Source organism: Oncorhynchus gorbuscha, linkage group LG03 (assembly GCF_021184085.1).
Source record: "Oncorhynchus gorbuscha isolate QuinsamMale2020 ecotype Even-year linkage group LG03, OgorEven_v1.0, whole genome shotgun sequence".
NCBI classification, from domain to species: Eukaryota; Metazoa; Chordata; class Actinopteri; order Salmoniformes; family Salmonidae; genus Oncorhynchus; species Oncorhynchus gorbuscha.
The window spans coordinates 36,417,351-36,433,528 of record NC_060175.1 but is presented as its reverse complement, the minus strand read 5'-3'; the positions used below and the strand labels follow the sequence as shown (position 1 = coordinate 36,433,528).

The window sequence follows — 16,178 nt, the reverse complement described above, 5'->3', positions numbered from 1 at the left end:
ATACAGCTTTCTGGAGAGCAGGCCCATATCCCCGTCATTCACCTAAAGAGAAGGCGGAGATACAGATGGAGAATGTCGGGGTGCCTTGTGTGGATTCAGAGACGAGTGAGTAAATCGTCACTACCATCAGTTCTATTGGCCAACTTGTAATCACTGGAAAACAAACTTGATGATCTACGGTCGACTACCCTACCAACGGGACATCAAAATCGATAATATTTTATGTTTCACTGAGTCGTGGCTGAACGACGACACGGATAATAATGAGCTGGCTGGGTTTTCCATTCATTGGCAGGACAGAAAAGTTACGTCTGATAAGACGAGGGGCGGTGGTGTGTCTGTTTTTCAGTAACACCTGGTGCGCGATGTCTAATCTTAAAGTCGTCTCGAGGTATTGCTGTAGACCAAACTATCTACCAAGAGAGTTATCTATATTATTCGTAGCCATCAATTTACCACCACAAATCGATGCTGGCACTAAAAACACACTCAACGAGCTGTATAAGGCCATAGGCACTAAAAACACACTCAACGAGCTGTATAAGGCCATAAGCAACCAAGAAAATGCTCATCCAGAAGCGACACCCCTAGTGGCCGGGGACTTTAATGCTGGCAAAATTAAATCAGTTTTACCTCATTTCTACCAGCATGTCACATCTGCAACCAAAGGAGAAAAAATTCTAGACCACCTTTACTCCACACACAGAAACGCATACACAGAACTCCCTCACTCTCCATTTGGCAAATCTGACCATAATTCTATCCTCCTGATTGCTGTTTACAAGCAAAAACTTAAGCAGGAAGTACCAGTGACTCGCTCAATACTGAAGTGGTAAGATAACACGGATGCTACGCTACAGGACTGTTTTGCTAGCATAGACTGGAATATATTCTGTGATTCATCTAATGGCATTGAGAAGTATACCACCTCAGTCACCGGCTTCATCAGTAAGTGCATCGACGACGTCGTCCCCACAGTGACCGTACATACATATCCCAACCAGAAGCCATGGATTACAGGCAACATCCGCATCGAGCTAAAGGCTAAAGCTGCTGCTTTCAAGGAGCGGGACACTAATCCGGAGGAAATCTCGCAGTGCCCTCAGACGAACCATCAAACAGGCAATGCGTCAATACAGGACTAAGTTTGAATCCTAATACACGGGCTCTGACGCTTGTCAGATGTGGCAGGGCTGGCAAACTATTACGGACTACAAAGGAAAACCTAGCCGCGAGCTGTCCAATGACTCGAGCCTACCAGACGAGCAACATGCCTTTTTTATGCTCGCTTTGAGGCAAGCAACACTGAAGCTTGCATGAGAGCACTCTGGAAGGACTTTGTGATCACACGCTCCATAGCCGATGTGAGCAAGACCTTTAAAAAGGTCAACATTCACAATGTCGCGGGCCAGACTGATTACCAGGGCATGTACTCGGCGCATGTGCAGACCAACTGGCAAGTGTCTTCACTGACATTTTCATCCTCTCCCTTTCCAAGTCTGTAATACCTACATGTTTCAAACAGACAACAATAGTCCCTTGTGCCCAAGAATGCAAAGGTAACCTGCTTAAATGACTACCACTACTACTCGTGTCAGTAGCCATGAAGTGCTTTGAAAGGCAGGTCATGGCTCACATCAACACCATCCTCCCGGAAACCCTAGACCCACTCGCAATTCGCATAAACAAATCCTCAGATGACGCAATCTCAATCACACTCCACATTGCCTTCACCCACCTGGAAAAAAGGAACACCAATGTGAGAATGCTGTTCATTGATTACAGCTCAGCGTTCAACACCATAGTGCCCACAAAGCTCATCACTAAGCTAAGGACTCTGGGACTAAATACATCTCTCTGTAATTGGATCCTGGACTTCCTGATGGGCCGCCTCCAGGCTGTAAGGGGCCCCTCATGGGTTCGTGCTTAGTCCCCTCCGGTACTCCCTGTTCACCCACGACTGCGTGGCCAAGCACGACTCCAACACCATCATTAAGTTTGCTGATGACACAACAGTGGTAGGCCTGATCACCGACAACAATGAGACGGCCTACAGAGAGGAGGTATGAGCAAGACAAAGGAGATGATTGTGGACTACAGAAAAAGGAGGGCCGAACATTTAACATCAACGGGGTTGCGGTGGAGCGGGTCGAGTTTCATGTACCTTAGTTCATTGGTAATGTGGGGACCATCATGGTCAAAACACACCAAGACAGTTGTGACGAGGGCACGACAACACCTTTTCCTCAATGTTCTACAGCTGCACCATTGAGAGCATCCTGACCGGTTGCATCACCGCCTGGTATGGCAACTGCTCGGCATCCGACCATAGGGCGCTACAAAGGGTAGTGCGTACGCCCCAATACATCAGAGGCCAAGCTTCCTTCAATCCAGGACCTATATACTAGGCGGTGTCAGAGGAAGCCCCCATCAATTGTCAAAGATTCTAGCCACCCTAGTCATAGACTGTTTTCTCTGCTACCGCCTGGCAAGTGGTACCGGAGCATCAAGCCTAGGTCCAAAAGACTCCATAACAGCTTCTACGCCCAAGCTATAAGACTGCTGAAATGGCCACCCGGACAATTTACATTGACGACCCCCCCCCCCCCTTTTTTGGGGTTTCTACACTGCTGCTACTTGCAGTTTATTATCTATGCATAGTCACTTTACCATTACATACATGTACAAATTACCTTGACTAACCTGTACCCCCACACATTGACTCTGTACCGGTACCCCTTGTATATAGCCTCGTTATTATGTAATTGTATTGTTACTTTTTATTATGTTTTTTTACTTTAGTAAATGTTGGATTTAGTAATATTTTCTTAACTCTATTTCTTGATCTATTGTTGGTTAAGGGCTTGTAAAGTAAGCATTTCACGATGAGGTTTAAAACAAGCACCTTATAAACTGCACCAGCACCAAAAATGCTGTTTTGACAAGTAGCAATAAATCACTGATACCTGTTGTATTCTGCTGTTCTGTCCTGTTCTGCTGAATTTTTCTCCAAGGCAAAATATGATGCATTTTCTGTGTCCCAGCCAAAGCATCTCGGGCCTGTGTAAGCCAATAAATCAGGCTAACAACATGGCCTGTGTGGCCTGGGAAATTGCTTTTATAGACGACTACTGCCCATTTAACTCAACCTGTGGTTTTAACACACCACAGAAAGGCTGACTTCCTGAATCCTATTGTTTCCCTTGTTTCTGTCTGCAGCCTGAAGAGGACCACAGATGTGATGTTTGGAGGAAAGCAGGTTGTTGTATGTGGTTATGGAGAGGTAAGGCGGTTTCATACTGTACATGTAGTTCTGTTTAAATAGTCAGTCTGTTCCGGCTGTGCTAAACCTGCTATAATGAGAATATGTGCACTCAGTGTAATGATTATCACATGTACAGTACATGTTAGTACATCAATATACTGAAGAGTTCAATGTCATCTCATGCTAAGTCATTGTGTATTTAGTCTAATGTAATCCGCCTCTAAAGAGTCTGTGGACGTCAAGGTTTACCAGTATGCATGTTCTGGAGGGGGTAATTTGTAGCCTTTTCTGTTTATCAAGGTCAATGTGGTGTGGTCATATTATGTAATGCTAATGCAATGTGCTGTCCCTGCAGGTTGGGAAAGGTTGCACTGCTGCACTGAAAGCCATGGGATCTATCGTCTACGTCACAGAGATTGATCCCATCTGCGCCCTGCAGGCCTGGTGAGGGACAGCAAGTAGGAAACAGAGCACTTGTCTCTCCCCCTTGGTTCTGATTAACCGCTCTTTCCCCATGTGTGTCTTAACAGCATGGACGGCTTCAGGGTGGTCAAGCTGAACGAGGTCATCCGCCAGGTGGACGTCATCATCACATGCACTGGTAAACAACATCAAACTACTGTGTTTATGTAATCAATAGTGATATTATTTTGGACAATTATATATGATTTGTAAAAAATAAAAATGTGTATTTTGTTATTTTATATATTTTATTATTATATATATAAATACACACGCACGCGCACACACACACACACGCGCACACGCGCGCGCACGCACGCACACACACACGCGCGCGCACACAAATAAAATATATAAATAAGATTTATTTATATTTTATTTATTTATATATATTTTATGTATTGAAATATTTTATATATTTATATATATATATATATAATATATAATGTAGAAAATAAATATATCAATAAATAAAATAAATATATATATATATATATATATATATATATACACAAATAAAATAAATAAATAAGTAGACAATTTATTTATATTTTATTTATTTATGTTTATATATATATCATTTTTTTATTTATTTTATTTTTATATACACACTCTTCATGTCCCTTTGCATCACCTAATCACCCTGAGGGTTTGTGTTAAGCCCTATACGGAGATAAGTTTTAGACTGGGGGTTTTCTCTGGTCTCCTAGGGAATAAGAACGTGGTGACTAGGGACCAGCTGGACCGCATGAAGAACGGCTCCATCGTGTGCAACATGGGACACTCCAACACTGAGATTGACGTGGTGAGGAACTTTGATAAACCAATTTGTTGCTACAGTAAAACGTAAAAATCAAGGGAGGGAATATTTGAAGTTTTCCTAGGAATATGAAGTTCATGATGATGATTTCAAATGATTTGCATATTTAGACTTTTAGAGTGTGAGTGAGAGTGCGTAGTGTATTTTCATGACCCTTGTGTGTGTGACCTGCTAACCAGGCAAGCCTGCGGACCCCAGAACTGACCTGGGAGAGAGTGCGCTCTCAGGTGGACCACGTTATCTGGCCTGACGGCAAGAGGGTCATCCTGCTGGCCGAGGTGGGAAGTTACACACACACACACACACATGCACATATACTCCCACATAGCAAATTACACGTTTGTGTGTCTCCCTCAGGGTCGTCTTCTGAACCTCAGCTGCTCCACAGTTCCCACCTTCGTCCTGTCAATCACAGCCACGACCCAGGTAAAAGACACTCCCCACAGTAGCTAACAACCAGACAGAGTAGTCTTGATTTTAAATCAAGATCTGGTTTTGGTATTTTTCATTTAAATGTACGCAGCCTGGATTTGGGCTAAATCAACTGATGCTGATGTAATTGTGTTTTCTGAAACCTGGCTCAGCAAGTCTGTTTTTGTAACTATAATGTGTTTGAGTTTATGTTTAAGTTTATTCTTTGAGCTGTATCTAAAGATATTTATTTAGATTTATTTGCATATGTAATTGTATTAGGTTGTGTTGAATTACGCTTTTTGACTGCAAGTCCCAGAATGCCTTGCGAGAGGAATGAGTGATAACGCGCCAATTATGTGCAGGTGATAGCTGATTTTCCGACAGCATCTTACCTGCATTGCTCTGTACCAAAACAATTGTTGTTAAATGTAACGTAAACAAGTATTCTTACTAAATGAAGCTTTCGTATCAAACCCGACGTCCCGAGTCGTTAATTGAAGTTAGTTAATCTAAAATTTGGTGCCGAAACCCGGGCTATGAGCTACGACAAAGAAGTGGCTGAAATGGCTGAGGAGGAACGTCGGCATGAAGCAGAAAGAATGAGACGAAAGCGGGGTACCATTCGAGGCGCAACAACGCAGATTTTGAATCAGGTGTAAATATGGAAATATCCCAGTCAAATCCGGATACAGATCACTTGAGTACATTGTTGGAATTGTTATCAGCTAAGGAGGACAGTTTGTTTGAACTCAATCGTGGAATTGAACAGTTAAATCAAATCAAATCAAATCAAATTTATTTATATAGCCCTTCGTACATCAGCTGATATCTCAAAGTGCTGTACAGAAACCCAGCCTAAAACCCCAAACAGCAAACAATGCAGGTGTAAAAGCACGGTGGCTAGGAAAAACTCCCTAGAAAGGCCAAAACCTAGGAAGAAACCTAGAGAGGAACCGGGCTATGTGGGGTGGCCAGTCCTCTTCTGGCTGTGCCGGGTAGAGATTATAACAGAACATGACCAAGATGTTCAAATGTTCATAAATGACCAGCATGGTCAAATAATAATAAGGCAGAACAGTTGAAACTGGAGCAGCAGCACAGTCAGATGGACTGGGGACAGCAAGGAGCCATCATGTCAGGTAGTCCTGGGGCACGGTCCTAGGGCTCAGGTCCTCCGAGAGAGAGAAAGAAAGAGAGAATTAGAGAGAGCATATGTGGGGTGGCCAGTCCTCTTCTGGCTGTGCCAGGTGGAGATTATAACAGAACGTGGCCAAGATGTTCAAATGTTCATAAATGACCAGCATGGTTGAATAATAGTAAGGCAGAACAGTTGAAACTGGAGCAGGAGCATGGCCAGGTGGACTGGGGACAGCAAGGAGTCCTCATGTCAGGTAGTCCTGGGACATGGTCCTAGGGCCCAGGCCAGTTGAAACTGGAGCAGCAGCATGGCCAGGTGGACTGGGGACAGCAAGGAGTCATCATGTCAGGTAGTCCTGGGGCATGGTTCTAGGGCTCAGGTCCTCCGAGAGAGAGAAAGAAAGAGAGAAGGAGAGAATTAGAGAACGCACACTTAGATTTACACAGGACACCGAATAGGACAGGAGAAGTACTCCAGATAAACAAACTGACCCTAGCCCCCCGACACATAAACTACTGCAGCATAAATACTGGAGGCTGAGACAGGAGGGGTCAGGAGACACTGTGGCCCCATCCGAGGACACCCCGGACAGGGCCAAACAGGAAGGATATAACCCCACCCACTTTGCCAAAGCACAGCCCCCACACCACTAGAGGGAAATCTTCAACCACCAACTTACCATCCTGAGACAAGGCCGAGTATAGCCCACAAAGATCTCCGACACGGTACAACCCAAGGGGTGGGGGGAACCCAGACAGGCCGACCACAACAGTGAATCAACCCACCCAGGTGACGCATCCCCCCAGGGACGGCACGAGAGAGCCCCAGCAAGCCAGTGACTCAGCCCCGTAACAGGGTTAGAGGCAGAGAATCCCAGTGGAAAAAGGGGAACCGGCCAGGCAGAGACAGCAAGGGCGGTTCGTTGCTCCAGAGCCTTTCCGTTCACCTTCCCACTCCTGGGCCAGACTACACTCAATCATATGACCCACTGAAGAGATGAGTCTTCAGTAAAGACTTAAAGGTTGAGACCGAGTTTGCGTCTCTGACATGGGTAGGCAGACCGTTCCATAAAAATGGAGCTCTATAGGAGAAAGCCCTGCCTCCAGCTGTTTGCTTAGAAATTCTAGGGACAATTAGGAGGCCTGCGTCTTGTGACCGTAGCGTACGTATAGGTATGTACGGCAGGACCAAATCAGAGAGGTAGGTAGGAGCAAGCCCATGTAATGCTTTGTAGGTTAGCAGTAAAACCTTGAAATCAGCCCTTGCTTTGACAGGAAGCCAGTGTAGAGAGGCTAGCACTGGAGTAATATGATCAAATTTTTTGGTTCTAGTCAGGATTCTAGCAGCCGTATTTAGCACTAACTGAAGTTTATTTAGTGCTTTATCCGGGTAGCCGGAAAATAGAGCATTGCAGTAGTCTAACCTAGAAGTGACAAAAGCATGGATTAATTTTTCTGCATCATTTTTGGACAGAAAGTTTCTGATTTTTGCAATGTTACGTAGATGGAAAAAAGCTGTCCTCGAAATGGTCTTGATATGTTCTTCAAAAGAGAGATCAGGGTCCAGAGTAACGCCGAGGTCCTTCACAGTTTTATTTGAGACGACTGTACAACCATTAAGATTAATTGTCAGATTCAACAGAAGATCTCTTTGTTTCTTGGGACCTAGAACAAGCATCTCTGTTTTGTCCGAGTTTAATAGTAGAAAGTTTGCAGCCATCCACTTCCTTATGTCTGAAACACATGCTTCTAGCGAGGGCAATTTTGGTGCTTCACCATGTTTCATTGAAATGTACAGCTGTGTGTCATCCGCATAGCAGTGAAAGTTTACATTATGTTTTCGAATAACATCCCCAAGAGGTAAAATATATAGTGAAAACAATAGTGGTCCTAAAACAGAACCTTGAGGAACACCGAAATGTACAGTTGATTTGTCAGAGGACAAACCATTCACAGAGACAAACTGATATCTTTCCGACAGATAAGACCTAAACCAGGCCAGAACATGTCCGTGTAGACCAATTTGGGTTTCCAATCTCTCCAAAAGAATGTGGTGATCGATGGTATCAAAAGCAGCACTAAGGTCTAGGAGCACGAGGACAGATGCAGAGCCTCGGTCCGATGCCATCAAAATGTCATTTACCACCTTCACAAGTGCCGTCTCAGTGCTATGATGGGGTCTAAAACCAGACTGAAGCATTTCGTATACATTGTTTGTCTTCAGGAAGGCAGTGAGTTGCTGCGCAACAGCCTTCTCTAAAATCTTTGAGAGGAATGGAAGATTCGATATAGGCCGATAGTTTTTTATATTTTCTGGGTCAAGGTTTGGCTTTTTCAAGAGAGGCTTTATTACTGCCACTTTTAGTGAGTTTGGTACACATCCAGTGGATAGAGAGCCGTTTATTATGTTCAACATAGGAGGGCCAAGCACAGGAAGCAGCTCTTTCAGTAGTTTAGTTGGAATAGGGTCCAGTATACAGCTTGAAGGTTTAGAGGCCATGATTATTTTCATCATTGTGTCAAGAGATATAGTACTAAAACACTTGAGCGTCTCTCTTGATCCTAGGTCCTGGCAGAGTTGTGCAGACTCAGGACAACTGAGGTTTGGAGGAATACGCAGGTTTAAAGAGGAGTCCGTAATTTGCTTTCTAATAATCATAATCTTTTCCTCAAAGAAGTTCATGAATTTATCACTGCTAAAGTGCAAGTCATCCTCTCTTGGGGAATGCTGCTTTTTAGTTAGCTTTGCCACAGTATCAAAAAGGAATTTCGGATTGTTCTTATTTTCCTCAATTAAGTTAGAAAAATAGGACGATCGAGCAGCAGTAAGGGCTCTTCGGTACTGCACGGTACCATCCTTCCAAGCTAGTCGGAAGACTTCCAGTTTGGTGTGGCGCCATTTCCGTTCCAATTTTCTGGAAGCTTGCTTCAGAGCTCGGGTATTTTCTGTGTACCATGGAGCTAGTTTCTTATGAGACATTTTTTTAGTTTTTAGGGGTGCAACTGCATCTAGGGTATTGCGCAAGGTTAAATTGAGATCCTCAGTTAGGTGGTTAACGGATTTTTGTCCTCTGGCGTCCTTGGGTAGGCAGAGGGAGTCTGGAAGGGCATCAAGGAATCTTTGTGTTGTCTGTGAATTTATAGCACGACTTTTGATGTTCCTTGGTTGGGGTCTGAGCAGATTATTTGTTGCAATTGCAAACGTAATAAAATGGTGGTCTGATAGTCCAGGATTATGAGGAAAAACATTAAGATCCACAACATTTATTCCATGGGACAAAACTAGGTCCAGCGTATGACTGTGAGAGTGAGTGGGTCCAGAGACATGTTGGACAAAACCCACTGAGTCGATGATGGCTCCAAAAGCCTTTTGGAGTGGGTCTGTGGACTTTTCCATGTGAATATTAAAGTCACCAAAGATTAGAATATTATCTGCAATGACTACAAGGTCTGATAGGAATTCAGGGAACTCAGTGAGAAACGCTGTATATGGCCCAGGAGGCCTGTAAACAGTAGCTATAAAAAGTGATTGAGTAGGCTGCATAGATTTCATGACTAGAAGCTCAAAAGACGAAAACGTCATTTTTTTTTTGTAAATTGAAATTTGCTATCGTAAATGTTAGCAACACCTCCGCCTTTGCGGGATGCACGGGGATATGGTCACTAGTGTAGCCAGGAGGTGAGGCCTCATTTAACACAGTAAATTCATCAGGCTTAAGCCATGTTTCAGTCAGGCCAATCACATCAAGATTATGATCAGTGATTAGTTCATTGACTATAATTGCCTTTGAAGTAAGGGATCTAACATTAAGTAGCCCTATTTTGAGATGTGAGGTATCATGATCTCTTTCAGTAATGACAGGAATGGAGGTGGTCTTTATCCTAGTGAGATTGCTAAGGCGAACACCGCCATGTTTAGTTTTGCCCAACCCAGGTCGAGGCACAGACACGGTCTCAATGGTGATAGCTGAGCTGACTACACTAACTATGCTAGTGGCAGACTCCACTATGCTGGCAGGCTGGCTAATAGCCTGCTGCCTGGCCTGCACCCTATTTCATTGTGGAGCTAGAGGAGTTAGAGCCCTGTCTATGTTGGCAGATAAGATGAGAGCACCCCTCCAGCTAGGATGGAGTCCGTCACTCCTCAGCAGGTCAGGCTTGGTCCTGTTTGTGGGCGAGTCCCAGAAAGAGGGCCAATTATCTACAAATTCTATCTTTTGGGAGGGGCAGAAAACAGTTTTCAACCAGCGATTGAGTTGTGAGACTCTGCTGTAGAGCTCATCACTCCCCCTAACTGGGAGGGGGCCAGAGACAATTACTCGATGCCGACACATCTTTTTAGCTGATATGCACGCAGAAGCTATGTTGCGCTTGGTGATCTCTGACTGTTTCATCCTAACATCGTTGGTGCCGACGTGGATAACAATATCTCTATACTCTCTACACTCGCCAGTTTTAGCTTTAGCCAGCACCATCTTCAGATTAGCCTTAACGTCGGTAGCCCTGCCCCGGGTAAACAGTGTATGATCGCTGGATGATTCGCTTTAAGTCTAATACTGCGGGTAATGGAGTCGCCAATGACTAGAGTTTTCAATTTGTCAGAGCTAATGGTGGGAAGCTTCGGCGTCTCAGACCCCGTAACGGGAGGAGTAGAGACCAGAGAAGACTCGGCCTCTGACACCGACCCGCTGCTTAATGGGGAGAACCGGTTGAAAGTTTCTGTCTGCTGAATGAGCGACACCGGTTGAGCGTTCCTACAGCATTTCCTTCCAGAAACCGTGAGAAAGTTGTCCGGCTGCGGGGACTGTGCCAGGGGATTTATACTACTATCTGTACTTACTGGTGGCACAGACGCTGTTTCATCCTTTCCTACACTGAAATTACCCTTGCCTAACGATTGCGTCTGAAGCTGGGCTTGCAGTACAGCTATCCTCGCCGTAAGGCGAGCACAGCGGCTGCAATTAGAAGGCATCATGTTAATGTTACTACTTAGCTTCGGCTGTTGGAGGTCCTGACGAATCGTGTCCAGATAAAGCGTCCGGAGTGAAAAAGTCGAGGAAAAAAATAAATATATGAACGGTAATTAAAAAGTGAAACCCGTAAAGTTGTCAGGTAGCAAAATAGGTTGGCAACAAAACGCACAGCAATTTGAAAACAAGCCTGCAAGTTGTGACCGGAAATGACGTCTCAACATAGGAGGGCATTAACGCCATTGGACGGATTGGAGGCAGAGATTGCATGCACAGAGGATTATAAAGAACGCATTATCATGCTGAAGAGTCGTGCACAAAGAGTGATAACGAAGAAACAGGACGTCAATCCACTACCAACGCGGGTGAGTGACGCTAACTCAGTAAGGCTACCGAAGTTGATTAGAGTTTTGGAGCCAGTATGAGACTGCTATTCACAACAATGATTCACTGTGTAAAAAAAGAGAGGTTTATCTATCTGAAAACATATCTCACTGGACCAGCTGCAAAGGCAGTAGCAGGACTGATGTTAACAGACAGTAACTATGATAATGCAATCACTCTATACTCAAGAGCAGATTTGGAAGGAAAGACCTTGTGATTAGTGCTCATATGTCAAAGCTGCTGAATCTCACACCTGTGAAGAAATCCTCTGATCTAAATGCATTGAGGCAGCTATATGATGAATGTGAAATTCAGATTAGGAGCTTGGAATCACTGGGTGTAGTGTCAGAATCCTATGGAAGCCTACTATTCCCAATCTTACTGCAGATGATTCCAGAGGGCATGGCTCTTGACTATAGTCGTCAGAGGGGAGTAGATGATGAATGGAAAGTGTCTGAGATTATCAGTTTCTTACAGAAAGAGGTTCAGAGCAGGGAGAGAGCGCTACAAATGACAAGATCATACAACCAACAGAAAGAGAGCAAACCATGGAACAAGTCATGCTTCTCCAATGAAATGAAACCAAAAAGACCCAACATGCCCTCTGCTGCAACACTGCATACAGCCAGCCAGAAGGAACAGCAAACGTGTCTATTTTGTGACAGTGCAGACCACAAATCAGAAAACTGCCCTGACTACAATATTGCTACACGCAAAGAGAAACTAAAGAACATGGGAAGATGCTTTGTATGTTTAGGACAGAGACACATAGCAAAATTCTGTAAAGTCAAAGATGTGTCATGTGCAACATGTGGAAGCAGACATCACATTGCGGTGTGTACCAGTAAGAGGAGTGAGGTGCAACCCCCTACTGTTTCTGTAGATGCTGTTGTTTCCTCAGTTATTCCCCATTCAGTGAAGATGAAACCAGATGGACAGAACACTGTGTTGCTACAAACGGCAAAGGCATGGGTAGAAGGCCCATCGGGCAGGAAGATAGCTCGTTGCTTACTAGATGGAGGCAGTCAGAGAAGCTTCATACATGAAAACCTTGTGAAGGGCTTGAAGCTACCAGTAATCAGACAAGAGGCACTCACTCTTCACACGTTTGGCTCCTCTGCCCCAGCAACGTCCCAACGCAACACAGTGAAAGTCATCTTGGAGAATGTCTGGGACAAACAGCAGAGAATAGAGGTAATTGAAACCCCACAAGTGTGCACAGATGTGATGAAGGTTCCTGGTGAACGGATTCAGCATGAGCTCAGTAAAAGGGGACTGCAGCTCGCAGACTTTCCAGGAGATGACAATGATCCTGAACTCTCTGTCCTGATAGGAGCAGACTACTACTGACAGATAGTATCAGGCAGAGTGGAGCGACTGACGGAGACGCTAGTTGCTTTAGAGAGCACCTTTGGATGGTCGGTGCAGGGACCCCTGTCCATGTCAAGTGTCGCAGAGGCAACCTGCATGTTCATCCCACTTGAAGACACACTAGTCTCCAAGCAACTGCATGCATTCTGGGAGCTTGAGTCTCTGGGTATTCTAAGCGAGAAAACGCATAACTCAGAGGAAAACGAGGCTCTACAAAGGTTTGAGGAAACAGCCACCTTCAAAGATGGGCGATACCATGTGGAGTTGCCATGGAAACGAGAAATGCCAGAACTCCAAAACAACTATAGAATCGCCAAGAAACAGTTTGAAGGTCTGAAGAAAAGACTGAAGAAGGATGTGACGTTGTACAGCAGATACAATGAAGTAGTAGAAGACTACTTACAACAAGATATGGCAGAGGATGTGCCCAAGGACAACGCATCAAGTGCAGACAACGTAAAATACTACTTGCCTCACCATGCAGTACTACGAGAAGATAAGGTGACAACTAAACTGGGAGTGGTGTTTGATGCCTCTTCCCATGAAGATGGCTGTCCATCTCTCAATGACTGTCTACTCACAGGACCGAACCTGAATCCGGATCTGCTCAGTGTTCTGATAAAGTTCCGACTACATGAGATCGCATTCATAGCAGACATTAAGAAAGCTTTCCTGCAGATATCCCTAGCAGAGAGATACAGAGACGCCGTGAGATTTCTATGGCTCACTGGCCCACCAAGGGGAGAAAATGAAGAGGAGCTGCGTGTGCTGAGGATGAAAAGAGTGGTATTTGGAGCTTCCCCAAGTCCATTTTTGCTGGCAGCTACAATCAGGAAGCACCTGAAACAATATGAAACAGAACAACCAGAAGTTGGAGAAATACTGAGAGAGTCACTCTACGTAGGTGACTTCATTGCAAGTTCACGCAATGTTGAAGAGGCTTACCTTGTGACAACAACTGCAAAGCGAATGCTGTCGATTGCAGGCATGGACCTCTGCAAATGGATGACCAATTCTCCTGAATTGAAAACAAAATGGGAGGAGAGTACGACAACTGACCACCCATATGAGACGTTACAAACACAAGGATTAGTGCTGAAGGTTTTAGGTTTAGTATGGAGGCTGGAAACGGATGTCTTTGTGTTTAACCTCAGGCCGTTACTGAGCATTCTAAGGCAAAAGGAAAACACAAAAAGAAGTGTTCTGCAGTCGTCTGCACGTATCTTTGACCCTCTTGGTTTCTTAACTCCCTTTTACCATCAGGATCAAGTGCATGTTCCAGGAAATGTGGGAGAGGGGACTTAGCTGGGACGAAGAATTACCACCTGATCTGACACGAGAATGGCAACAGTGGTGTTCAGAACTACCCCAGTTACACCAGCTCACCATACCAAGGTGGTACAGAACAGACATGCAGCCACAGAATAACCACACCCTGAAACTACACGTGTTCTGTGATGCAAGTGAGAGGGCTTACAGTGCAGTAGCTTACTTGCAAGGTGAGTCACAAGACAGGGAAACAACAAGTCTAGTCGCATCCAAGTCCAGGGTAGCCCCACTTAAGAAAATGACGCTGCCACGCCTGGAGCTCATGGGAGCTGTGATTGGAGCGAGACTAGCAAACAACTTGATGACCACACTGAAAATGGAAGAAAACAAGATCAAAATGTGGACAGACTCGATGATCGTGCTGCATTGGATTTGCAGCTCAGCTCAGAAATTGAAACAGTTTGTTGCGAACAGAGTGACGGAGATCCAGTCCTTGACCAATCCAGAGTCATGTTCACATATCTAAGGGAAAACTAATCCAGCTGACCTCCCTACCAGAGGACAAACTGTTCAAAACTTGACACAGAGCGAGCTATGGTGGAATGGACCGAGAATTCTGACATCACCCAATCAGTCCAAAGAGACTGATGATAACAAGGTTCCGGATGAGGTGAATATAGAACTCAAGTCCAGTTGCCAGGTTACTATACAACTCACAGCACAGACAGCACTGAACCTGTGTTGGAGCTTGAAAGGTACAGCAAACTGAAAAGAGTGTTCAGAGTCACCGCCTGGATAAAGAGATTGCCAATGCTCGTACAACCATAAAGATGCAAGGTGAACTGACTGCTGACGAACTGTTCGATGCAGAAAGGTACTGGATTAAGGTAACACAACAACAGAGTTTCGGACAGGAGATAAAATTACTGAAGGCAGGAAAAAGCCTAAACAATGACTGTAAAATCAGAGAACTGAAACCTTTCCTGGACAAACACGAACTACTCAGTGTAGGAGGAAGACTGCAACAGTCCAACTTCACATTCAGAGAGCAGCACCCATGGGTTCTGTCCAATAAGTCCAGATACTCAGAAATGCTGATACAGTACCACCATGAGAAGGTGATGCATTCTGGAGCAAGTGACACTCAGCACCCAACGTTACACAAGCGGGAAATGACACGCAGATGGAAGTACAGGCAGAGACTTGTGACCAGTTTATGGAACAGTTGGCGAAGAGACTACTTGCTGGATCTAAAGTCAGCACACCGCTGTGACACACCACAGCCCACCCCACTGAAGGTGATTGAAGAACTGTTTCCAGGCCGAGATGGCTTAGTTAGATCGTGTTCAGTTCGTACTGCTTCAGGGATTTTGTGGAGGAGACCTATTCAGCTGATATACTGCCTAGAGATCTATATGAACACAATTATTCATCGGGGGGGGGGGGGGGGGATTTTGTAACTTTAATGTGTTTGAGTTAATGTTTAAGTTTATTCTTTGAGCTGTATCTAAAGATATTTCTTTAGATTTATTTGCATATGTAATTGTATTAGGTTGTGTTGAATTACGCTTTTTGACTGCAAGTCCCAGAATGCCTTGCGAGAGGAATGCGTGATAACGCGCCAATTATGTGCAGGTGCTAGTAATTGTAGCTGATTTTCCGACAGCATCTTACCTGCATTGCTCTGTACCAAAACAATTGTTGTTAAATGTAACGTAAACAAGTATTCTTACTAAAAGAAGCTTTCGTATCAAACCCGACGTTTTATTCGTAAGAGAAATTTGAATTGTTTTAATGAGCAGGCTTTCTTTCTTTCATGATTTGTTTTATTTTGACTGGAGTAAGATTGATCCTATCCCTGATGTGGAAACTGCCTGGAAATTCTTTCATTATGTTTTTTTCCAAATAGTAAACAAACATGCCCCATTCCGCAGGATCGGGGTTAAAGGGCGGGATAATCCATGGTTTTCTTCTGAGCCGTCTTGTTTTATTCACAACTGTAATCTAGCCTGGGCTAAAGCAAGGAAATCACGTTCTGATGCTGATTGGCTTATTTTTAGGCAGTTACGAAACAAGTGTTCTTTTC

General features: G+C 44.5%; 1 protein-coding gene across 2 annotated transcripts in view; it reads left to right on the top strand.

The window, feature by feature from the left end:
* LOC124031314 (S-adenosylhomocysteine hydrolase-like protein 1) overlaps window positions 1–16,178 on the top strand; it is a 78,304-nt gene that overhangs the window by 54,103 nt on the left and 8,023 nt on the right. For both annotated transcript variants that reach the window (XM_046342396.1, XM_046342397.1), the window contains exons 9-14: window positions 3,220–3,283; window positions 3,621–3,709; window positions 3,796–3,866; window positions 4,438–4,532; window positions 4,727–4,825; window positions 4,905–4,973. In XM_046342396.1, the coding sequence (XP_046198352.1) occupies window positions 3,220–3,283; window positions 3,621–3,709; window positions 3,796–3,866; window positions 4,438–4,532; window positions 4,727–4,825; window positions 4,905–4,973 (487 nt within the window). The remainder of the gene's footprint in view (window positions 1–3,219; window positions 3,284–3,620; window positions 3,710–3,795; window positions 3,867–4,437; window positions 4,533–4,726; window positions 4,826–4,904; window positions 4,974–16,178) is intronic.